General features: G+C 34.3%; 1 protein-coding gene across 8 annotated transcripts in view; it reads right to left on the reverse strand.

Moving 5' to 3' along the window:
- The window catches only part of LOC106069211 (lysosomal-trafficking regulator-like), an 81201-nt gene that overhangs the window by 15053 nt on the left and 39749 nt on the right, over nt 1-26399 (reverse strand). For 7 of the 8 annotated variants that reach the window (XM_056023889.1, XM_056023885.1, XM_056023888.1 and 4 more), the window contains 26 exons: nt 26093-26209; nt 24837-25367; nt 23882-24024; nt 23554-23723; nt 21777-21906; nt 21032-21132; nt 20830-20919; nt 19994-20082; nt 19368-19511; nt 17626-18033; nt 15688-15821; nt 14660-14731; nt 13608-13739; nt 12350-12523; nt 11374-11450; nt 10356-10544; nt 8772-8917; nt 7821-7926; nt 7658-7719; nt 6709-6920; nt 6312-6559; nt 5941-6007; nt 4122-4275; nt 2710-2850; nt 1291-1508; nt 622-798 (listed from right to left, as the gene is read on the reverse strand). In XM_056023889.1, the coding sequence (XP_055879864.1) occupies nt 622-798; nt 1291-1508; nt 2710-2850; nt 4122-4275; nt 5941-6007; nt 6312-6559; nt 6709-6920; nt 7658-7719; nt 7821-7926; nt 8772-8917; nt 10356-10544; nt 11374-11450; nt 12350-12523; nt 13608-13739; nt 14660-14731; nt 15688-15821; nt 17626-18033; nt 19368-19511; nt 19994-20082; nt 20830-20919; nt 21032-21132; nt 21777-21906; nt 23554-23723; nt 23882-24024; nt 24837-25367; nt 26093-26209 (4232 nt within the window). The remainder of the gene's footprint in view (nt 1-621; nt 799-1290; nt 1509-2709; nt 2851-4121; nt 4276-5940; nt 6008-6311; nt 6560-6708; nt 6921-7657; nt 7720-7820; nt 7927-8771; nt 8918-10355; nt 10545-11373; nt 11451-12349; nt 12524-13607; nt 13740-14659; nt 14732-15687; nt 15822-17625; nt 18034-19367; nt 19512-19993; nt 20083-20829; nt 20920-21031; nt 21133-21776; nt 21907-23553; nt 23724-23881; nt 24025-24836; nt 25368-26092; nt 26210-26399) is intronic. The other variant, XM_056023890.1, reaches the window with a different exon arrangement.

The following is a 26399-nucleotide window of genomic DNA, read 5'->3' on the forward strand; positions in this document are numbered from 1 at the left end:
AAGGCAGATGTTGTCCAATGTACTTGTGATGTCATTATGTAAATAAACATAGTTGCCTTATTGAGTCGCCTCCTTTTAATTTATTGCATAGGTGTCTAGAAGTGGGATTGGGCGACTCAACGGAGGCCTAAGGTAGGATCTTATTAAAAAGACATCTATGAAACGTCTACACGAGCTGGAATAGAAGGAACTAAAAGAAGAGCTCAAGTGGCGGCGTCTGAAATGCTTTGAAAAGAATAAAAACATTCTTAGAGCACGTCTTTGACAGGCTCTGGCTGATGAAAGGGAGGATCTGGAAACATACTTAAGGTGGATCCAGATGTCAGCAAGCTTCTGAAAACTATGGAAAATAAAATAAAGTAAAATTTAGTATAGTAATTTTAATAAATAGTCTTTAAGTATATAAAAAACAATAACTTTAAAACATTACTATTTACCTGAAATTTCTGCACATGTTTTTTTAAGCAACTAGTTCAACAGATGTTTATTGTTTCACTTTTTTTTCCTTCAGATTTTACTCAGAAACTTCTGCCCAAACTTTACCTTCTAGAACATTGTTAGATGTACTGGTTTTAAATGCTAGATTTGAACAACAAATTGACAGTAGAAAGCATCACTCACCACATATACAGTAGGCCTTTCCTCCAGGCCAGGGTTCTGGAAAGAGGGAATTTGACAAGACTTGTGTGCCTGCCTAAACAGTTGCTTAGGTGTCTGTCCATAGGTTTTGATCATAGTCAGCAAGGCATGGCGCTTTAAAGGATCCTTGATAGTGCTGGCATCCACACCAAAATATGTCTGAAAAATAGAATGATGGAATCAAAACTTGTCTTTAAGAATTATCTGAGATAAGAGATTAAGTATGCATCAAACAAAATTTAGTACAAGCAAATTTAGCATAAGTGATTTTAGCATAAGCAAATTTAGTATAAGCAAATTTAGTATAAGCAAATTTAGGATAAGCCAATTTAGGATAAGCAGTAGAGTGAGCGACAAAACAAAAGAAGTTTTTCTTTTTAAGATTTCAATCGACAGAAAAATAGTGAATACATTTAATACTGCAGCCTTCCAACTAAAAAAGAAATTTATGACTGGATTTTAAGCAGCTTTTTAAAAACTAACTCTATTAATAAAGTCAAAAGGCTGAAACATTTCAAAATGTTATGTATATGTAATTTTAAACAGCTTATAACAGAAAATGTATCTCAATAGAAAGTAAAACTTTATACTTAATTACATTAATAACTTTTATATAATGACTCCAAATGAAGACATACTAGTTCTACTTACAGAAGGGTGAAACACATTGATAGCTTTGACTGCCTCTTCCCCTTGCTGCTTGTAGCCAAACACTAAGTCCAGCCAATGGTTCAGATGGGAAGTCACATACGGTGACTCCAGGGCCTGTCGGTGTATCAGCACAAACAGGCGTGGGTCACCATCACACCAGGGGGGGAGGTTGACATCATTTACTGTCTCACCATTCTGACGCTGCCCAAAGTCAAAACCTACACAAAAAAAAGACAGGTTTAAAAAAAAAAATAAAACAGATTTAACAATTGTTGCAGAGTAGCGCAAACAGCTTGGCAGCCTATCAAAAGGGAGCTTGAGTTCAAATCCAGACTTGAGCTGAGTTGTGTTTGCTGATGTCAGCACAGAAACTATTCCCCAGTCCCACTCACAGGAGATAGGACCAGAGTGCACTGTGCACAGTAAGGCATGAAACATGTGCTATGTAAAAATAATTTTAAAAAACTGGTGACTTAGGCAGATCAGGTAAATGTGGAGTTTACTGGCGTCATGTAATCACAACAAAGAAGAGCTGCCCTTATCTCCCTCGGATCTCAGGTTTCCATTAGAGTTTGGTACATCTGAGATCATCTTCAATTTTCAAGTGCCTTAAGATATTCAAAGCCAAGAGACAAAACAGAAATTATTATAACTTTATAACAAAAACATTACAAATTTAAACAAGAAAATCTAAAAAATACTTTTTCAAAACACAAAGCTTACATTAAGCATAGATGTATCAATTAGTTTGGATGTCATGTAATTAAATTTGTAATAGATCTGTTGATTTGCTGCTTGGTGTTTCTGTAGCTAGTGGTTTTTCTACAGGGTAGGGTAGCTAGCGCTATGCCCAATAAAAAATCTGTGCAATTAGAAAATATTTTTACAGATTGTTTTTGTTTAGTGCAATTTCGTGCTTTTAGCATTCTCAATACGCTATGATCCAACACTTGTCTGAAGTTGGTATACAGGTGAATATCACAGTGATTGCTTTTAAATGCCTTTATATAAAAAAAAAGTTGAATGACCTGAATTCGAACTTGAGGGCCCAAGCCTCTTTAAAGCACCTCAAGCCAACACAGTGCAACACAGCAAAGTGCTTAGGAAAACAGAAGGCTGTATTGTTAGTTTCAAACTTTATAGCGGCAACCTATTTCCCTCTACAAAGTATAAAAGAGACTAATTCACTTATTCACCACAACAGTACAATGTCTTTCCGTGGTTCCATACCAAACAAAATAATTAATTACCAATAGTTCTTTTTTTTTTAATTGATTCTTTGTCAGATATAAAAGAAATAATAGTGCGAAAATTTCAGCTTAATCCAAGATTGAGTGTGGGATTTATTTTTCATAATCACTTCTTGATAAATAATTTCAATTATTATTGAATAATTTCAATTAGAAAAAAATTCCATACCTTCACTATTTATGAAAAATTCTGGCAAAAAGAAAAATTCTGGAATCAGCTCCTTTACATCCGTGGTAGATTCCAAACTGGATAATCTCCAGGAAGTGCCTAGACTGTGAAAAGTTCGGTCAGGAATGTCAAAACTACTGTCTGGAAAACAGAAAAACAAAAACACTTACATAAATATTCATAACAATAATAATAATAATATTAATGACAATGTAAATATTCATAACAAGTGTGTTAATACTGAGCTTTTTGTATGCAGAAATTTGCTGGGAAAAAAAAGCTTGCTTCTTGCTATGAATGATTTGAGAAAGTTTTCTACTTGAATTTCTGCTTAGTATCTTTCAAAATTTGCAACATTAAATTGTTTCTTTGAAATTCTGAATAATATTTGTATGCCCTTTACAAAGACTTTGGTGAATGTTTAAGGTAGTAATCAAGTCTTTCACCTGGTTCTAGTTAAGCAGACTTATTTGTGACCTACTTTTTTTTACTACTATAAAAACAAACTACAAACTATGGTCTCTTATCATTAAAATTTTTACTAGGAAGTTACAATTGTAATAACTCTATATGGAATTAGTGTCTATTTAACAAAATAATTGTTAATACTATGAAATATACAATATCTATTTAACAGAATCATTGTTAATACTCATTTATAGGTAATAAACTTTATATAAAAAAAATATTAAAAATTCATACTTCAATATTTGTTTTCTTCATTTCTATTTAATTTTGTTCATTACTATAAATAGACAACACATAAAGGTATCCAGGTACACTCCTTTCCCACAACTCCCTTCCCACAAATACAGACTATACACGTAAGCTGGGAAAAAAATGAGCTTAAGAATTATCCCTTTAGCTTGAAGGTATGAATGTATAAGATAAAGAGAATTGCCAATAGCAAAGCAAATAAATTCAGAACAGATACAAACTTAAGACAATCTAGTCCAGTTTACTTAAAACATTCAAGACCAGTTAAATTATGAACATTTAGTCCAGTTAACTTATGACAATCTCATCCAGCTTACTTATGTCCTGAATGAAATTGACAATCTCATCCAGCTTACTTATGTCCTGAATGAAATTGACAATCTCATTCAGCTTACTTATGTCCTGAATGAAATTGACTTTTCAGGGTTGAAAATTGGAATTGACATTCTATAAAAACTTAGGGCTTCAAACTAGTCAGAAAACCAAAGTTCAAATTATTAATAGTTGACAAAAGTGGAAAGATTTTGTCTGTTGGGCAACACATTACAGACAGGAAAGCACAATGGTTTCAAGCCAAACAGAAATCTCTAGAAAGTTAGTTAGTTTTTTTTTTTTTAATTCATCTATCTATCTATCAAAATGTATACTGACCACCAAAACATTAGGAAAGTGATTAAACAATGGAGATGACATACCTTGGTATGAGAGAAACATTCCAGTGAAAGGAGGCAACCTGACCATATAATGCAGGACTGTGCCACTGTTAGAGTAGTGGCTTCCATAATGAAAGGGAGCTACTCTCATCATTTCATTCTCATTGTGAGGCTGATTGGCTTCTTGGCATAAAAACTGGAAAGAGATTAAAAAAAAAAAATACTAAATGATTTTATTTGAATTAGCTTTGATCATTTGCTATGTATAATTTTTTTAGTCTGTATTATACAAAATACAATTTTAGTGATTTACTTTACGAGTAAGTGAAAAATTAAAAAAATAAAAATTTGAAAATACATTTTTTTTATTCGGTTTCCCAATCCTACTTAGGACAACAATCAAAAGAGAGTTTGCCTGGGAAACAAGAAGTCTGAAGCAGAGGAGGTAAAGCTAAAACTTATCTGTGTGACTTGTAGAGGATGCAATGTGTACAGCACATAGACCAACTATACTTTCCATGTCGGAACCCCGTCAAAATAGCGCGGACAAAATAGCGCTAACGAAATAGCGCCGACAAAATAGCGCATAAAAAAATATATTTTAGTCATTTTGAAAGAAATACTTTAGATATCGTAAAAAATTAATAGAGCCAATATTTTTTGTTTGTTTTAAAGTTATCATAATTTTTCAGTCATTTTGCAGGAAACACTTTAGATATCTTAAAACATAAATAAGCAAAAATAAAAAAAAAAGGTAAAATGAATAATTTCTGAGTATATATACCATTTATTTACATTATAAAAGTGTACTTAGAAAACACGCAAAGATACTTGTCAAATTTACACACACACACAAACTTTCACAAAGTTAAATTGTAGGAAATGTCACGTAGAAATTCCATCACTTGCTTGTTTCTGTACAATGGTAATATATCTTCAAGTCGTTTGTTAAGTTGGAAGTACCTTGTCTTACTTGCAGCTTTACTTCGTTCTCCAGCATTGTATCTCAGAATCTTGTTCTCAGTGTTCTCCTACACTCTGAGGAAGTGAGAGATTAACTTGTACACATTAGGGTGATGACTGTCAATAGACAGTTGAAATGCTTGGTGCCATCCCTCGACTGAATTGTTTGTTCATGGTAGATTGTCCTGCACACGATCTCTAACATTCCATTATGCTATTAGAAATCTTGGATTCACTCTGCGGTTTCGTCTCTGGCGACCAATATAGTTGTCCTCTCAATAGTCATACAAATTCCTTACGCCCTGTTTTGATTAAAGAAAGATGCCGCAGATTTCTGATTATAGTAGGCTATAACACATTTTCGTATTTCCTATCCTATTTTGTCGGGTCACCACATTTCAAGATCCTATTTTTAGCAAGTTATACTTTTTAATCAAAGGTGAAAAAAGGGAAAGATATAAAATTTAAAGTACTCTCGTTCTCTGCAAATATTGCATAATTTCAGATGTTTTATTATTGAAAAAGATAGAGACATCAACAAAAATGATGCCCATGACATTAAATTACTATTAATCTGGTATTTTTATATACATCATATATAAGTCAGCGCTATTTTGTCTTGCGCTATTTTGTCAGGAAATTTCGAGCTATTTTGTCGGCGCTATTTTGACGGGTCACCTTCTATGTCAGCTACTGATAATATGTAAGAGCCTCTTAAAATACCAAATGTAAAACCTTGATCTTTACCAGGATTTGAATATAAGACCCTCAGTACAGACTTTACATGCTTATTACTTGGTTAAAAGGGCCAACTGCATAGAAAAGATCAGCTGTTTTATTTTAATGTAACAAATATTTAATACTAATAATAAAAGCTAATAGTTCCAACAATTCTCACCTCATAATTATCTTTGTAACGTTTTTCTTTTGATTCATGTTGGACAGCAACAGGTTTTCTTAAATTTCTGATTATTTTTTAAAGAGACAACAAAAAAAAACATTGTGTGGATTTTAGTGAAGAAGAAAATAAAAATAATGGCTACAAATAACTTAGATTGTTTAGAAGAGTGCAGCTGTTGTTTTACAATTTAAAAAACTGCATACAATTTAAAAAACTGCATAGACTATGAGCTTCTGCTACCCACAAAAATTGAGACATACAAAAACAAAGGAAAACATTGTATTACTTAATACTTTATCATTTAAATGTCAGACTCACAGGCATCTAAACAAGAAAAACAAATTCTCTTCTTATCCTATAATCATTACCTATATATATTTGAGTCATTCAGGTTCAGCCGGCTGCTATGGTAATCTTTTAAGATGTAAGGGAAGACTGGATATTGCATGAGATCAGTGTAACTGCGGCCAGCCATCTTGTTCAGGTGCACCAGGTAGTCATAGTTGGTGACCTCCCCTGACAGCCAGCCCTGATGGATAGTCTGCAAGGTCTCAGCTGCCACAAGATTGGGGAGCTCCAGCGTGTTGCTCAATATGTTGTACAGATCATCCCTTTCCTGAATGTGACATTACAATAGTATTGTACAGTTAGAAACAATAATACAGTGCTACTGATCCCTTCTATCTTCCCTTGTTACAAAACTACATAATAAATCCAAAGCTACAAGATATTACAAGGAAAAGATATTTTTGAAATGTACACAACCTTCATAGACTGGAAAGCCAGGAGACAAGTACGGCCACTGATGAGGAAAATTTCCAGCCCAACATCTTGCAGCTGGTACCAACGTTTATGGAGCTCCCTGATGTCTGTGTGGGGCAGAGTGATGGACAGCTGGTGGAGATTGCCCAGCAATAGCTGTGTGTAGCTGGACCCAGTAATGGCTCCATCAGCCACAAAGAAAATACAGACTTCACCTGAGAAATACAGAGAAGAGAGTTGAAATGACATTTCTCTGCCTGTTAAGTTAAAAGAACAATAACCAATTATATCAACATATTAAGTACCTTCTTTGTATTCCACATTTCATGTATCATTTTAATTTATCCATTTCATGTAAAAATAATTTCAAGCACTCATTAAATGTAACCAATTCAAGCACTCATTACATTCTGTAAATTCAAGCACTCATTAAATGTAACCAATTCAAGCACTTAGTGGATGTAACAAAAATGTTTGATAGCTTATCTAATTAAAGCACAGATGTATAAAAAAAAAAAAAATAGCTTAGATAAATAAAAAACAACAACTTGTCATTCATAATTATTTTAAGTAAGTGTGACCTCCAGTTTATTTTTTAAATTATTTGTATTGTCTATGAAAGTTCACCTTAGATACTTTGGGGTTCTCAGGGACATTGATGAAAAGGTCACCTAATTTAATGGATAATGATTAATAAGGTTGTCATGTGGCCATCAAACATCAAAATGACCTTTATTTTCCCCATATAACATCAGGCATCCATTAGAGATGAATAGACTAAAAATAGACTAAAAATCCTAAAGTTCGAAACCCAAGTCTTGAACTCATTGACTCCTCAGGTTAGATACCAAGCATTTTATCACATGGCCACTGTCTGTGCAAACATTTTAAAAACGTTCTGTGCATAGTTGGAGATACTATTTAAAAAAAAAAAAAACAGCCATCAACTTACCTATAAGAAGTTCACCTTTACTTTCACTAGCTGGTGAGACTGCTATACACTTACAGGTATGTCTGATAGAGCATAGGAGAATGTAAACCATTAGACAGTCATATAAATGTAAACAGAATTACACAGTTTAACCAAATATAGATTGTCAATGCAGCCAACTTACTGAATTTTCTCATTTGTGTATAACCTGTAGATCAAAGCAGCTGAGTCAGACATCTGATAGTCATCTTCAAAAAGGAACAAAAGTGGCGGGTCAGCATTGGCAGCATCTGCAAGAAATAAAACAATTTGGTTTACATATCTCTTTTATGCTTATAAAATGAACACAGCAAAAACAAAAGATGGGAATTGTGAAATTTTTAAAAATGTTTACATTAAATAAATAAAATTATATGTACTATGAATATTCAGGAATTTTAATTTAAGAAATTACACATAGTTCTATTTTAACATTGAAGTTTCAGTTGTTCATTCAACAGTGAAGATTATCATATCCTAGCCCAAACATACTTCAGGATAGCAGGATATGACAGTTGGCGGTGTTAATTCTAAATGGCAAACCACAAGACCAGATAAACATCTATTTCCAAGTCTAGTTAAGGCAACCTTTTTGTTCTAAATAAAGTGAGTGTTAATTCTAAATGGCAAACCATATGACCAGATAAACATATATTTTCAAGTCTAGTTAAGGCAACCTTTTTGTTCTAAATAAGTGGAGTGTTAATTCTAAATGGCAAATCACATGACCAGATAAACATCTATTTCCAAGTCTAGTTAAGGCAACCTTTTTGTTCTAAATAAGTTATTAGTATAACAAATTTCTCTTCACAATTGTTTTTATGTAAGTTATGGTGGAAAGTTTATTATAACTTTGCATTTAAATTTGTAAAAGTTCTATACAAAGTAATAATGATATTTATAAGAAAAAGAAACATGTAGAATGAAATATGACAATGCATGAAGGTTTTCAAATGCACTGCATCAAAGTCTGAAAACCTGTTTTTCAAAAGTAAATTATAGTTTGGTCATAAATTTAAAATGTAAATGAGCATAATGTTAGCAGACACAAACATCTGGACAATATTAAGGTTTCAAAGATTAATACTGTTTTTACCAATTTTGTACTGGTGCTCAGGCAAAAGAAATTTTTTAGGAATGTTAAGGTGGCATCTCTGAAGCCTCTTTCTCACTCTTCCAGGACCTTCTGTTGGATCCAGTTGCCAGGACTGTGGGTAAGATGCAGCCTCATACCAAATGGCTCTGTATAATCAACAGCATAATATTACAGAAAAAAGTGGGTTATTTATTATTATTCAAAAATAAAATATAAAAAAACAGTAATATTTGTGGTATTAAGATCACAAAATTAAATTGTAATTTATACAGTTATTAGTTGACAAATCTTCAAATTTTAAAATTTATATCAGTCTGTTGTAGCTGATTTTACACAATTGCACATAGTCTAGTATGTGTTGGAGATTCTAACACTAAAAGTTAATCAGAGTAATCTGCTCTTTATACTTTGAATTTCAAAAGGCAATCAAATTCAGTAAGAGAGAAAAAAAAGGAAGAAACTTTATGAAGAAATGTGGTAAATGGAATGGAATAAAGAAAACAATCTAAAAATGTAAAACAGAAGATTTGGGAGAAATTTTGAAATAAAGAGACAAAAACAATGCCACAGACAACATATTGAACAATCACTGCTGCCATTATATAATGACTTTACTCTATGCTATGGTTTATTAAAATACTTCGTGTCTCAATACTTCCGTATTCTGTACAATGGATATACCAAAAGTTTGCTACTTATAGATTGTCTTCATGTATGAAAATCTCCAATACATATTTCACAGGGCAGCCCCACATCTACAGGGCAGCCTGCATCTACAGGGCAGCCCCACATCTACAGGGCATGTATTTCATGACAAACAAATGAGCGGGGACTTTAATGGCGCTATAAAACATTTGTTATGAAACACCCCTTGTATGTAATAATTTCTTTCAAATGTCTGTCAAACATTATATTGTTATAAACCTGGTGGTGGCACAGATGGGGGTAGTGGTGTGAGAGTAGTCAGCCGACGCAAATCGCCTCAGGCCAGCGCTAGACGAGCGGTCAACCATGACGAGTTACGACGGTCAGCCGAGTCGAGTGTCAACAGGACGGTTCGGGAAGGATAACCATTGTGAACAGAGCTCAGGAGCGTCACGAGGAATGTAGTCATGTGACGAAGCTAGAAACGTCGAGCGACGTTCTGTCCGGTTCTAGAAGGCCAGCAGGGACCCTATATAAAGAGCGAAGGTATCAGAGACCAGTCAGTCACAACTTCCCGATCTACAGTTCGTTACAACGGCTCAGTACAAGTCCGAGACGAGACAGAGAGACCAGTGCAAGAGTTGATACGGCGGAGAGATATCTGTACAATCTTGTGTTACGTGCTGCCAATTGTACAGTATTGGCTGTTATTTATTGACATTAAACTATTACGTTATTTGGAGCCCTGAGTTGTCAAGTTCTTTAAGTTATGTACAGTATTGGCTGTTATTTATTGACATTAAACTATTACGTTATTTGGAGCCCTGAGTTGTCAAGTTCTTTAAGTTGGTGGTGTCGTTTGGTGCAATTTGCAGCGAGCCTGGATAGGGAGATTTGTAACAATATTATTATAGTGAACAAGCAGCTAGCGAAACTAACCTTTCATGGGTCAACATTTGAACCACTTCCTGCCATTGCTTCTTCAGCTGGATTTGGGCGGTCATGCTCTGCTTAATGTGGGTCACAAGTTTTTTCCTCTCCTCAATCTGAAGTCTGGTCACATCCTGGGTCACACTCATGGCATGCTCTGTCACACGTTTGCGCACAGCTTCAAACTTCTGGGTGACTCTTCAAACCCAAAACAAATACATAATACAAGTTATGTGATCGAATGAAGTAGTCTTAATTTTTTTAAAAAATGTTAATAAGTTGGAGAATAAAAATCTAGATCATTAGATGTCTATGTGTAGAATATTGGGTAGATTGTCTTTTGACTGAACTCCAATTATATTTCGGCATATACTGATGCATCACAGGTGTGTCTTATATCCAAAGAGATATATGCTGTTTGGTCACCCCACCCCCCAGTATAATGTTTCAACTAAAAGGAATCGCACCAACACTTATCGTACTGTTCAGTCACAGACAAGACTTTACGTAAATGCCATGAATATAAATTACATCTTGAAAAGTGTAGGAAGCCAATAAATGAAGTAATTATATTTCATCCATTTAAGGAAATTGAAGCTTGTTTCCAAGCATTAATATTGATATAGTTTATTACTGTTATCTATAGCATACTACTTTGACTTGCTCCATGCTTTTCATCCAATCCAATTTGTAAGCAATGAAGGACAAAGAGTATTGAGGAAAGGCTGTCTTAAATGCATAAAAAACATAATTCTGCACTAGTTAAATTTTACAATTTGAATCCTCTTTCAGGATTTTAAACAGTTTATGAAACCTAGCCACATGACCCCTACATCATTCTAGACACATGACCTACACCTCACTATTTAACAGTAATTGAAATATCTAGCTTAATATTGTGGTGACCACATTGAAATTTTTGATAAACCACAAATTAAATTTACACCATTTCAAATATTACTGTTGATATAATGCTGAACTGTCTGAATAAATAGTAATGTCAAAGAGATCAAATAAGAGACATTACTTGTTTTTGCTTGTATCTCTCTTCTGCAGCCACACCTGCAAGTCTTTTCTGTACCTGGAATCAATTTGATTTTTATCCTGAATGGGGAAAAAAATTCAATTAGTTTTGAAAAGGGGTTTAATAAAAATTTAACTTTTTAATATTACCTCATTGCATAAATAAATTTTCAGTTAAAACATATTGGGTCTCCTGAAATGTATTCAATGCTGCTGTTGTTGTGATTTTAGACAATTTAAGCATCCTAGCATTAAAAATGTTTAGTTTAGAGTTGGCTACTAGTGGTCATAAAACATATTAAGCCTGTTATTGCTCTTTGTCTTTTAATGCTATCAATTTATGCTATAAAAAAAAGTTGTGAGATTTACAAAGTTTGTATCATCAAAACTATCAGGATCTATTTTAAAGATTTTTTTACCCAAGTAATCATGTATTTGAGAAAATCAACACTGAAATTGATTTTAAGTAAAGAATTTAGAAACATTTTCCTTTTAAACCTGTCAGCATTCTTTTGTAGTGCATAGTTGATTTTCAGGTTGAAAAGAGTGCTGTACAAAAAGTAAATAAGAGAAAGTCATTCCTTAAAACTGATTAAAATATTGTCATAGTCACAGAAGAATTCACAACAAAAAGGAAACAAAGTGTATGCATTGTAAATGTTATTGGTCATCATGGAGATCAAAAGATATAAATTAGAGAAACTGTAAATTTTGTGAAGCCTTGAAATTCAAAATAGCAACATGATAAATTCTATTCTACTTTGGTTCAAACTGAAATTTACTTCATTGTACCAGTCAAGTACTGATGAAAACCAATAATGAAACAGAAAGATATTTTATTAGAATTAAAGATGTAACCTTGGAAGGTGTACTCTACATTTTGTGAAGCATACTGACAATGTCACTTCTATTCTATCTCAGATTTTGTTGCAAATTATTATAGAAATTTGTGATGTTTTGTTAAAAAGGGACCAAGTTACCTCCATGAGTAAGTTCACTTGGGTCTGTGTCAACATTTGGTCAGGGGAGTTGACAGTGTAACCAGCACGCCTCAAGGTCTGCATCACAGTGAAGCCCTGCTCCCTCTGCACAGAGTTCAGCCAGTCCTTCCACTGAGCCAACAAATTGTAAATGTAGAGACTTAGTTCTGTCCCCTAGCAGTAGAACACAAATACCAATTTTAAACCAGAATTAGATTGTTATATGTAGTATTGACATTAGGAATATAAAATATGTAAAATAACATTGAAAGCTAAATCTAAATGTAAATAAAATAATAATAATAATCTTTATTATAAGGAAATTTGTCTTACAATTTTGTGAATTACACCAAACAAAACATTATAACTATAGAAAACCTAAATATACAGTCACACCAGACTCACTCTTAATTTACATATGAAAAGTTTATATCAGATAGTTTCTATTTAATGATTTGACTGCCAGGGGAACAAAAGAGGGTTTGTGTCTGGTATTGGTGTCTAGTATTTCTTTGTGGTGCTAAAATCACAAAATCCTGACCCAAAGGGTGATTTTTTATTTCTAGGATCTTTTTAGCTTTTTTATGAATGTTTGTCTCAAACAGCTGCCCAAATGAGGTTTGTTTTTTCGCCAATGACTTTACCAGTAGCATTTAGGATTCTATGAAGTTTATTTTTATTTTTAATGTTCAAATTGCCATACCAGGCAGTGATATTAAAACTTAAAATAATGCACATGTGAGTGTGATAAAACATAGCCAAGGCCCATTTGCTAACATTAAATGAGGACATTTTTCTAAGTAATCATAATAATCTTTTATGCCCTCAGTATTGTCTGCCTGCTTTGTTTTTGTAGAAGTTTTTGTTAGTCATTGCATATTAGACATAAATTTCTCTGAAATGAAATTTGATGTAAACAAAATGTAAATGAGTTCTACCATATGCCAGCACCAATTATTATAACATTTCAACTTGTAAAGCTCTGTTACCAAGCATATGAAATTTTCCACTGGCAAAAATGCAATAATGTAGCAATACTGATGCAAACTCCTTATACCCTGGCTTGTGTAACTTGACATTTATTGTCTTATCTCCCTTACTATGTACTTTTTTGTGTAATGTTATTGCTAATACATCTACAAAATTCATCATTGAGTATGACTAATAAAGCAAGTTTTTTTTTTCAGAATTTCTATCTAAAAAAAAGCATTCTAAAGTTATTTTAGCAGTTGACATAAAATGCAGTACAGTCACTCACAGCTGCCTTATCAGCTATCACAGCTTTCAAAGCCTCTGGTCCAAGAGGCTCAGTCATAATGAAGGCCAGAGTGAAGACTCGAAGGTCAAAGTGCACTTTGATGGACATCATGCACAGGAACAGCCGGGTAAACTGTAAAAAATTGATAATTACATAATTTTTTTTTGAATTTAAAAACAAAGTTGTGACAAAAAAATCAAAGGATATAATTAACGAGAAAACTTTAAAAATACTTAAAAAACAAAAAAACAAAGCTTATATTAAGTGTATTTGTATCAATTATGCTATGTTATGTTTAAATAAGATAATTACATCCTACCCATTTCATGTGTCAATCTAGTCAAGTATGTTAATCAGTGAATTAAACTCTGCTAAGTCATTAGTTTTCTTGGCTGATTCAAGCAACCCATTCCATTCTCTAAATACTAGGGAAGGAGCACTTGTACGGATTTTTGCAAATTAGTTTGGATCAGTTATGTAATTAAATGTGTAATAGATATAGAAATAGACTAACAATATTAAATCTGTGCAATTAGAAATATATTTTCAATTTTTTTTTTTTTGTAGGGCAATTTCATGCTTTAAGCTTTCTCATTGTGCTATAATTCTATCACTTGTCTGGACCAGTTTGGGAAAGAATGGGATATTAGTGTAAATGTTACAGTGATCGCTTTTTAAATGCATTAAAAAAAAGTTTAACTTGCAATCGAACTCAAGGCTCAAGCCTCCTCAAGGAGATAATTCAACTTATACCACCACATCTGTCAAATACAATTTCTTTCCCTTGTTTGATAAAAAAAATAATTAATTACCAATAGTTTAAAAGTCTAATAGGTTAACAAAATTTTTATTGATTCTTGATTTGTCAAGTAAAAAAAATAATTGGTTAAAATTTCAATTTGATCAGAGATTGGGTGTGGGAGAAATAACGTGTACAAACTTTTTACCTCGACAGACACAGTTAGTTTTGTGACAAATAAGATTGTGTGCTATCAAAAATACAAGTATTAAACTCATTCTTGTATTAAGTACTTTGTAAAGAAGTACTAAACCTGTGCTCTAAGTACATCCTTAGCTCCATGTTTGATTGGGTTCCTCTTTTTCTTGCTGCTGCTATCTTTGCTCTACCGACACATAGGAAAGAAACAAAAGGATGAGTTCATTTATTTAGTCATTGAAACTCAGCATGCAGGCATAATATTTGAAAATATAGAAATGAATCTCAAATCAATTCATGTGAATCTACAGGTAGCTTGAGACTTGCTGTAATCTTTTATGGTCTTTAAGGATATCTTTAAATTAACTTGTCATGAAGAAATAATTTCTCAAAAAATACACAAGTACAATCATATACATATTACAGAACTTCAACTCATAATTTAAAATAATGACTAATTGAGCAAGAGACGCTGAGTGATAAAGTGCTTGGCTTCCAAACCAAAGAGTTCTGGGTTCAAATCATGGTGAAGATTGGCATTTTTAATTATGAGGGCACCTCTAGAGTCCACCCAGCTCTAATGGTACCTGATATTAGTTGGAGAAAAGTACATGTATGAAAGGAGAACTTTACTTTTTTAATTGAGCAAGACACTGACAACAGGAGAGACTTAAACAAGTACAACCTGTCAGGCTTACCAAGCAGTGGTCATAGAAACTGCAGAACCTGTACACTTAATAAATAGTGTTCAAAGAACCTGTAGACTTATCTTCTTATCTTATATAATACAGACGTTACTTCAAAAAAGAAGATGATTACGTCCTACGCGTCATGCATTTAGTCATGCATATTAACCAATGACTTAAATTCTGCCAAGTCACTGGTTTTCCTGGCTAGCTCAGGCAACCCATTCCATGCTCTAATAGCACTAGGGAAGAAGGAGTATTTGTACAAATTTGTCCTAGCATATGGGACGAGGAATGTGCCTTTATCTTTGTGTCTTTCAGAGTATTTTATTAAATTTTGTTTTTGTATTTGAAGATTATGGTTCAGTGTTTTATGTATGACTTACCAAACAGTGCTCAAAGAACTTGCAGAACCTGTACACTTAACAAATAGTTTTCAAAGAATCTGTACACTTACCAAACAGTGCTCATAGAACCTGTAGACTGTTATGAACAGGAACTTTAAGTAACGATCCTCCAAACAAGGAAGTTTAGGTTCTGACAAGAAATTCAGAGTTCTCTCCTCTGTGGGTCGCATTTTCTCTTCTCTAGCTGCAAGGATTACAAAAAATAAAATTCACATATTAAGTGGAAAATGATTTATAAAAAAAATAGTTAACGTAATAATCAGATTAATTATCGATGAATGTAAAAAAAAATCTGGTATAATTATTTTCATAATTAATGCCTGAAATATTAGTTTCAATTCTACTATCTAATATCAATAATGAACATTTTTAAAATATTTCCATAATTTTTAAAATTGTTTTTGTATGGTGCAGATTGCATGCTTATAACTTGTTCAGTGCGCTATGGTCAAATAATTTTTTTAGGTCAGTGAGAAGAGGGGATAATAGAGAAAGAGAGCCACATCATTCCTGTCATGATTCACACCTCATTCCTCTAGGGGCCAATCTATGGCAGGTGTGAAACACTGAAGGAATATGGAGGAGTTTTATCAAGTCTTAGGATTCATTCAGGCCACTGGAAACAGAGAGATGTGCTATATTTGCATCTGCTTAGATCTCTTCCAGACAGTATTATTGTTCAGAAAGGCAATTGAAAAGAAGCTTTGGTTACAAGAATCTTTAACTCCATTCTTAAGACAATTACAAATTTGTTAAGCAATGCATATATTTTCAGCACACATATCATAAGCTATGAGCAACAAACTACCAATCCTCCCTGTGCACAAGGTCCTGCCAATTAAATGTTGTTTCATGTTAAATCAAAATGATTACAACATCTGGTGTATGTATGTATGTGGAGGATTCTAGCTACCCGTCGCCTCAGCGTGGCGCCTCCATGGAAACCTCTAGTTGTGGAACTAGATAGGCTAAGTACGGGAAGCAAACCAAGCCCTTGTAGGATTCCCTGGGTGAGCTTTTATTTTTTTTATCTCACTCAGGGTAGGGATGGAACAAATAGCCCACACCCCAGTCTAAAAAGTCCGCCACGCCATTCCACGCAGGGGGGCTGCCATCAGCTAGCCGTTAAGCTGGTGGGGCGGTCCTTACACAGAACAGTGGCGGTTACAGTATAGGAATATGAGGTAATCTCCCCATGGTAAGCGCTGCTCTGGGTCACTTGTAGCGAGTGGACCCAGGATTGGGGGCGGTGTGCTGTGTATGTGGTATGGCCCCTCATGCCCAGTCATTATGGCCATCACTGCTGGAAGCCTTAAGACAGACAGGGGTGAAGAGCCCTTTGTCCAGGCCTGGTTGTAGGATAAAAGCCTTTTTAACAATCAACGAGATATCAAGGGCGCCGATTCCCTACTGGACTTCATTGAAGGTGTATGTATGTGGTTTTTTCCTGCTATCATCATGGCATTCATGTGGAAAATCATTAGGAGCGCAGGGAATAGGAATCAAAACTTCCACTAGGCTCCCCAAGTACTGATTCATTGCATGTGTGGTATGAAAAAAACATGTTTAGTGGCTATACATTGTAGGACTATGAAGGACTCCTTCGTGGGACTAGGCCTTTGGTTTTGCCATGGCAAAGGGAACTGGGAGATGGCTCAAGAGGCAATAACTCTGGAAAATGGATGTGATTAAATGATAATCAAAATTGATGGGAACCTTGACAAAGAAAGTTCTGGAAAGAGCCTATTTCTCATTCCTGGCCTCTGGAACAAATACTTCCCTTTTGTCTCTGCAGCTGTGTACTATTAATTAATAAAATGAATCATTGTAATTAAATCTTTTTTTTTAAAATCTGTATCAGAAACATTACACAATGATTTAATTAGCTAAATTTTTCAAATCAGACTGCTACTTCATCAAAAGAAAAATAATTATTATCTGAACATTACTTTTTAAATTGCTAAAGTGTTAAACTAAATTTTACTTACGGTACATAATGGCAAGATCAGTTGCAAGAACCAAAATTTTTCTGAACCGGTCCAGAAGATCTGACTGGTTGACCTTAGCATAGATAATCTTCTTTTTACGGCTGAGGAGCGACTCCAGCAGAGAAAGTTTTGGCTCACTATCTGTGGCACGAGGGTGGGTGGAGCCACGGGACGAGCTGGATGATTCGCCACTGTCCCCATGAAAGACAGAGTTACCAGAGAGAATACCCATCATATCTGGTGATGAATAGGTTGACCTTTTGATCACATGGGAGTCTGGTGTAAGAGGACGTTGGCTTTGTGGTGTGGTGTTTGCAGTTGGCTTAGAGGATGGTGAGAAGGACTTGGAGAGGGTCTGATGGCGAGACACTGGGCGAGGGGATGATTTGGTAAAGGAGGAAGAGGAGGCTGTTAAATAAAATTGTTATCACAATAAATAAAATGGGTTGAAATATGTGGGTTTTAAAAATAAACACTTACCATTATAAACTTCTGTAATCAAAACAAAACCATTAAACAACCATTGAATTAAAAGTAAGGTTAAATGTAGAGATATGATTTTTAAAAATAAGAAGCATAATAAAAGATGAAACAATATTTTTGAAGCAAACATCTGTAAAATGTTTGCTAAGATTTTTTTTTTACATTTTTTTTTTAAATATGTTTTTCTGCAGAGAACATTTTGTAAAACTTTTCTTGTATGTTAATGAACATTAATTATTAATTTGAAAAAAAATGTATTCACAGCAATTTGAATGCCAAGTATAAAAGAAATATTTGTATGTTACAAACTAAAAACATGTCAGTTTTAGTTCTATATGCACACACACACACAAATTAAGTAAGAAGGGAGAAAAAGGGAAACATATTTCTAAACAGTATTGAGAGTTGGCTCCTACAAGTTGTGCAATGTAACATCTACTTTGACTATGTACACATCTACTTTCCTTTTTACTGTATTACCAGTATAGAGATCATTTTTACAAATTTGACTACATAAATGTACTCTTAATTAATCTGTTTATCTTTAAGTAAGTAAAAGTTACATGAATTGGTGCCTCAGGATGGTTGGTAGCATGCTTATTGATTTCTTAATTGAATAAAATGGTTCAATGAGGGTTAAGATTGGACTTTAAAAAAACAAAAAACAAAGTGAAAAACAATAAAGTTGTATTTATAAAATAAAATACAGAGAATTCAAATCACTTATCAAGCTTAATCCTAGTGCAAATAGAAACTTTTACTATAATCTTTGCCCTACAGAACTATGAGCAAAATATTCCAGCATCTCAATTAGGAGTCAAAATTAACACCATAAGATAGGCAGAATTCTTAACTGCTGAAACCTTTCCTAAGAAGTGTATTCACAAATTATCAACACTACATACTACACCATGAGGTAAAGTGCTTGGCTTCTGAATTGAGCAGTCCCGGGTTCAAATCCTGGGATTTTTTTATTTCAGAATCTTTAATGTGCCTCTAAATCCACCCAGCTCTAATGGATACCTGACATTAGTTGGGGAAAACTAAAGTCGCTTGGTAATTGTGCTGGCCATATGATACCCTTGTTAGCCAAGGGCCAAAGAAACAGGCGACCTTTATATCATCTGCCCCATAGATTACAAGGTCTGAAGGGGAATTTGACTTACTTTTACATACTACACAATTGATGCTAAAAAAAAAATAAGTTCATCATGTGAATAATTATATAACCCCAATTAATTTGCATGTGACTCCACTACCTGTGCTGCTATTGGTAGATGAGGTCATCCAGCCTTGAGATGTGGAGCCGAGCTCTTCACAGCGTTTCTCTACATAATCCATTATTTTCACCACTAGAGAGATCTGAAAAGCCCTTGCTGTGTCTGACCTTTTGATGTTGAACTCTAGAAACATAAACAAATGCGTGTGATTATGGTTTACGAAATTAAGGAATATATTGGTATATAAAGTTAATAAATACTATATTATAGTATTTGAAGTAAAAGAACATTATATTTGCAATATTTTCACCACATATAGTCAAAGGTCCAAATTATAAAGATGTTGCTTTTTATTTTTCTTCTTCAATTTTTTGTCCAACTTTTCAATAAGTGATATGCTATCATTTCTGTTAATTTGGTGCTAGGATCTCAATCAATAAAACATTTTTTTAAAACCTCATGCTAAACACAACACATCAGCCGACACTTAACACAAACAAGACACACACACAGACATGAAAATATTTGTAAAAAGTATTTTCAAAGCTTGTGACTTCTCATTCCTTAGTTTTGAAATACAGATTTAGACAATATCATTTCTCAATATTAAGATAAAAGGGTTTCTATTTGTCTTTTACATTTTACCTTTTGATTAAAAAAATTACCTGAAATTTGGCTGTATTCATTGTCTTCCAATGCCTTCAACAAGGCAAACAATTCTTCAACATTCTGGAAATGGGAGGGACCCATCCAGCTGAGAAACATTAAAACATGGAAAAAAATTGATGACATTAAACACAATCTAATCTCACAAAATAAACTGTAAATCTTCACAGCAAAAGCTTGTGGCATGATATCAGCATAACTAAACACAGCTACTGATAGCAGCATAGTTGATAAACAGATGAGTGCTTTGGTTCAATCTCTTTTGTGGAAATGGCGGGGAGGGTGAATCTGGGAGACGGTTTCTATGCTGCTCAACAAAACAAAACCTAGCTTGATCAAATCTTTCACTAAAATGTTCTAGTTTACATAAGGCTTTGATTTCAGGCCGTCTCAGGTAGCCAAGTAGTTAATGTCACTCAGTTCATGCTTTCAGCCTCACAAGGCAAGTTATTAGGAAGTGGCCTAAACATTTAAATAATCATTCACCGAAATTCAAATTTATTCCTTTATTTTCATTAACAAATAAACACATCCCACTCACTAATGTGGAGGCGTGGTGGCTGAGCGGAAAAGCGCTTGACTTCCAAACCAGGGGTCCCAGGTTCGAATTGTGGTGAAGACTCTTGATTTAATTTCGGGATCTTTGGGCGCCTCTGAGTCCAGCCAGCTCTAATGTGTACCTGACATTACTTGGGGAAAAGTAAAGGTGGTTGGTTGTAATGCCACCCTCGTTAGCCGTGGGCCACAGAAACAGATGACCTTTACATCATCTGCCCCATAGATCGCAAGATCTTAAAGGGGAACTACTCACTAATGTGCAGTCTATCCAACTTACCTAAACTCAGATGTGGCGGCACAACACAGGACACGCTGGACTTCTATCAGCAAACCTCTCATCACCTCTTCATTTTCAAGCTTAGGATCACTACAGCAAGAGAAGAAGCATTGGCGTTATCAGTAAGCAAATAAAATGACAACTACATAAGACTTTTTTTTAAAATATACGACAGTACAATACTACATATTGCTGGTCTTACATAACATAGTGTCTCTGTATGGTGCTAGCAAGATTGCACATTGTTTCAGCCAGGCCAAGGTCTAACAGAAGAGAGCTCATGGTGGGTGTAGACTCCAGAAGCTAAAAGCCAAATTACAAAAAGTTGATGTAATTCCCCATAAAATATAGGTTCCATTTACATTTAACAAATTATTGCCAGTAAAACAAAATGATTTTTTTTTCTAAAATAAAATATTCAGAGCATTCAGTAAAATTATAATAATTATCAAATAAAAGTTAAGCTCCCCTCCAAGGCTTAAGGAAAAAAAAGCAGATGATAAAAAGAATATGTTTCTGTGGCTGACAATTAATGAGGATGTTTCTGGCCAGTACAATGACCAATTACTTTCTTCAACTAATGTCAGGCACCCATCAGACTTAGGTGTAACTTCTGGACAACCTAAGAATCCAAAAGTTCAGAATCACAGTCTTTACCAGGATTTATACTTAAGACCCTTGGTTTGGAAGCAAAGTACTTTACCACTCAAAGAGCTTTACCACTCAAAGTGGTCCTCTAAATTTTTTTTTCCTGCCCATATTTAAATCATGTGCATAGAAAAAAAATGTAGAATGTTTACATGTATTACTAAAAAAAATAATTTATAAATGCTCATAAAACTGGTCTCCTGATTTAGAACTAAAATTTTAAATAAATATATAAAAAAAATATTTATGAAAAAAAAACTACACTATTCCTATTGACAGCATTATGAAAAAAAAAATACCTCAGATAAAATTGTAAGGGAAGAACTACACAGTTTTGAGTCCGATGCAGTGTTTTCTAGAAGTGACAGGAGTAAAACTGGGGCAGCCTGCTGAATAGCAGATAACTCTCCAATGTCTCCAATCATAAAACTGGAAATAAAAATGTTGCATATATATATATATATATATATATATATATATACAATATTGTTATAAACCTGGTGGTGGCACAGAGAGGGGTAGTGGTGTGAGTGTAGTCAGCCGACGCAAATCGCCCCAGGCCAGCGCTAGACGAGCGGTCAACCGCGACGAGCTACGACGGTCAGCCGAGACGAGTGTCAAAACGGCGGTTCGGGAAGGATCGACGTCGTGAACAGAGCTCAGAAGCGTCACGAGAGTTGTAGTCATCTGACCACCTAGAAACGTCGAGCTGCGTTCTGTCCGGTTCGAGAAGGCCAGTAGGGACCCTATATAAGAGCGGAGGCGACGCAGTCAAGACAGTCGAGAAAAGGGGGCTCAATACAGCACGGTTCACGAGAGAAGGTTCAGAAAGGAGGTTCACGGCAGGGGTTCAGAGCCCGGTTCACTACAGTCCGGTCAACTACAGCACAGTTCAGCGGTGTGGTTCTGTACGGAGCATTACGACGGTTCAGTGCGGAGTACTATCAAGTACAGTTGAGACGAACAGCGTCTTGATCTTGGTCTGTGATCGAGTCCGACACAACGAGCCTAGTGTGTGAAGTCAGTCCTGAACTGTTGAACCCAGTGCAAGCCCGGAACGAGACGGAGAGGCCAGTGCAAGAGTTGATACGGCGGAACAGTGTTATCGGAGGGATATTTGTACAGTGTACGTGTTGCCAATTGTACAGTATTGGCTGTTATTTATTCAACTATTAAAGTGTTACGTTACTTTGGAGCCCTGAGTTGTCAAGTTCTTTAAGTTGGTGGTGTAAGGTGCAGTTTGCAGAGAGCCTGGATAGTGAGATTCGTAACAATATAATAATATATACATATATATATAAGAGATTTGATGAAATTCACAATAAATGAAAAAAAGATCTACAACTATATTTACTGGTAAGTATTGGTTGCAGTCTAAAATAAGTTATGTAGTGAAAGTGTTTATTTTAAAAGATGTACATGTCATGACATGATTAGGATTTAGTTATTTGTTTCGGGAATAAGGGGAAAGTTTTACTTAGCGACAAGTGACGTGACAGATCTTTAAAAAAGAAGAACACTCTAAGTGACGCTACAAAGAAGACGCTTCGTGTAGAGCAGTAGAATAGATATACGGATTTACTGACATAGCTGACATTGGACGATTCCCTTCGTGATTATTAAATATATTTGAAGACCAACATCAGCGTCGACTACATATTTTGATTGTTTCGGCCTTTCGCCAGTGTTACTGAAGTAGTTTGAGTTCAGTGTTATTTCCAGTCAGATGTAGATCTACCCTAGTTATATTTCAAAGAATCAACACCGCGCTGAAGCCTTAACATACAGTACAGTAAAGGTTATTAAGGGAATTCAAAAGGTTTTGTATAAAAGTATTATGAGGATTTATAAAGACTGCAAATAATGCATAACTAACAAAGAAAGAACAACGTCCCAACTTCACTTAGCCTGGGTTGGCTTGAAACAAAAAACTAAACATCATAATACATGTGTATCCTTAGTTTGAAATAAGCATTTATCTTTGCAAAATTCTCATTTGTAGAAGCATCATAAGGTTACTCAATTAAAAGCAAATAATCAATTCTTCCAATTCATATTAAAAACTGAAAGACTTACTTGTTGTCAAATGCAAACTCCTTGCTCAATAGAATAGAGATGGCAGTCTCAATATGATACTTGTTGACAGGAAATGAACGAAGCTGATTGGCTAAGAGGTAAAAGCCATCCATTTTCAAGAATGTGTCAATCAAAGATGGAGGAGCTTTTGTCAAATAAGCACCAAGAAGCTGCAAATAAAATATTAGATACCATTCATTAAAAAATTAATCAAGATGTTTATGTACATTTTTTAAATTCTTATATTATGAGGGCAAATTTTGTTTTTCTTTTCCTGCTGTTTCTAAGAATTATTTTAGTAAATAGGCGGCAAAATCCTAACACTGACCTTCATAACAGCTAATCTCATCTCACTTGAGGGATTCTTGACTAGCACAAGCAAAGACTTTGGGCTGACCACTTTACTAAAGACATTGTCCAAAGATGGCTCTGGAAGTTCGCTGATAATCTTGGTCATGTAATTGACCAAACCTAATAAATAATTATATCCAAATGAGAAATGGATGAACCTCATAATTTTAGGTAGAATCTTCTTAAGGCAATGTTTATTTTCTTTAGGCTAACCAAAACAAAAATTGAAAACTGAGTGAATAAGTGCTATGTAATTCAGCATTTTAAGATTCAAAGAATGAAAGCAGTATTGGAGAAAAAGTGAACTGGAAAACAAAATTTTTTCTGTCGATTGTTTCTTATTTAATATCTGTCACTTCTTATCAATCTTACACCTTCTTCTTCTATAATACAAACTCCCATAGAGGAAGATTCTCTATATGTAGCAACAAAGACTTTGAAAACTGTGAAAGAATGTCAACAGCTAGAGTGAAAATTATTGCAAAGCAAGAAATTAATCCAAAAGCTAATAAACATGTGTTGGCTAGATTCGTTTTAAAAATTCTCAGGTTTTTAAAGATTTCGATTAAATATTGATGAGGGGAATTTTTTTAAAATGTGCATTACATTACCTAGCATCACATTGGTAAATTTAGTATTTATTTGACTTGGATATGATAAAATGAATTAAGTTACTGTCTTTACCCCAAAAAAAAGGAAAAAGAAGAACTCAAAATGCGACTGAATTCTTGGCTCCAACTGACCTGCTTATTTTTTTTTAATAATTTTCCCCATCTTTACTCAAGGACTTATTCTTCAGTTGCGTGTGTTTATGTGTGGGGAGTGATGGAGTATTTTGATTGAGCAAGATATATATTAACACGCACAAAGACCTTTTTTATTTTTTAAGCAAATATTTGGTAGATCAAAGTGCATATTGTAAAGTGACTTACAGACACAAAGTACCATCAGTCCTTTCTCACTGTCATCGTCACCTTCTGCTGACTCATGCCTGAAGGCCTCTTCAACATTTTTAACTGACTCCTTGTCAAGCTCAGCTTCTGGCTGATCTACAACTGTCAATGTATCTTCTATTAGAGAATGTTGTGACTCAGTGGCTGGCTTCTTTACACTGGATGCTTGTCCGTTTTCCCCTTTTTCTAAGGCCTTATTTGTGTGAGATAGATTCTCTTGGTCAGACTCAACTTCTCCATTAGTGTCTTGGCTGCTAGAAAGATCAGGGGTCATCTCACTGGGAGAAAGCCTGTCCTTCCTCATCAGAAGCATTTCAGAATCACTCTCCTCTTGATCAGCATCCATGTCTTGACTCTGCTCCGAAGTGGGATTTAGAGGTTTCAAGGGAGGAAACTTGAATTCGCTCTCTTCATCCTGAGAGTTGTCCTGGCTATCTGCCACTACAGATTTGATTATCCTACTGGACCCTGAAGCTGCAGAAGCATCATAGACTGATACAATCTTGGGGCCTGTAATGTTGACATTTCTATTTTAAATCATTTAAAACTTATAGAAAAATTTTAAAACTCAATAATTACCAAATTTACCAACATATTACCTACAAATTTGAAATTAAATACAATGTCATTTCATAATTACACATAATTCTGTTTTCATTGGAGAATTTTTAAAAATACACACATAGAAAAAAAATTAGGCTTATAAAAATATTTACTCAGAAGAATAGAACAAAAATGGTTTTAGATTGAAGAAAGATTAGATTTACTAAATTCCTAAATATTAACTCATTATTTTCAAAGTAAAGAAAAAAAAAAAAAAAATTAGTATGAAGTGAATGAATTTGTTTTTTTTAATTTGGCAAGCTGAATAGTAAAACTTGCAACTGGGACTAGACCAGACACACCCTGTGTACTGTGTATGTCATCAGGCCGCCACTTGAAGGTTGGCCACAACAGACCTGGAAAAGATCAAACTTTTATGGAGGTTTAGCATAACTAGTAAATGCATGATCCAGTTAAAAGGAGTCCCAGGAATCAAGTTCAAGTGTTTGTAGTCTTAATCACGGATTCACAGGAATTATATTCATCAGGTCCAAGAATATTTTACTATTTGAGTTGAACATAAAATTGAAGAACCAAATAATTTGTAAAATCTATATACCTTTTTAGCTAAGCTATTTAACGTAACATTTTTTCTCATATACAATTAAATACAGAGAAAAACTATAACCCACCAGTGGTGAAGTCTTTAACATGTTCTGGGGCATGCTCAGATTTTTCACTAATTGTTCGACTTTGTTGTGTTAATTTCTTTTTCCGTTCAGAACTATTGGACCGTGGCCTTTCTCCATCTGTCAACATAACAAAATCGAGAGGTAATAAAAAACATCAAGCGCATGAATAAATCTTTGAAGCTATCACATTCTTACAAAGTCTTTATAAGACAATCAACTAGGACAGAAATGAAGCATTGAGCTAAGTACATTTGTAGAATCCACAATAAATAGCTAACCGAAACCCAGTGTATCATTAAGATCTATA

Source organism: Biomphalaria glabrata, chromosome 3 (genome assembly GCF_947242115.1).
Source record: "Biomphalaria glabrata chromosome 3, xgBioGlab47.1, whole genome shotgun sequence".
NCBI classification, from domain to species: Eukaryota; Metazoa; Mollusca; class Gastropoda; family Planorbidae; genus Biomphalaria; species Biomphalaria glabrata.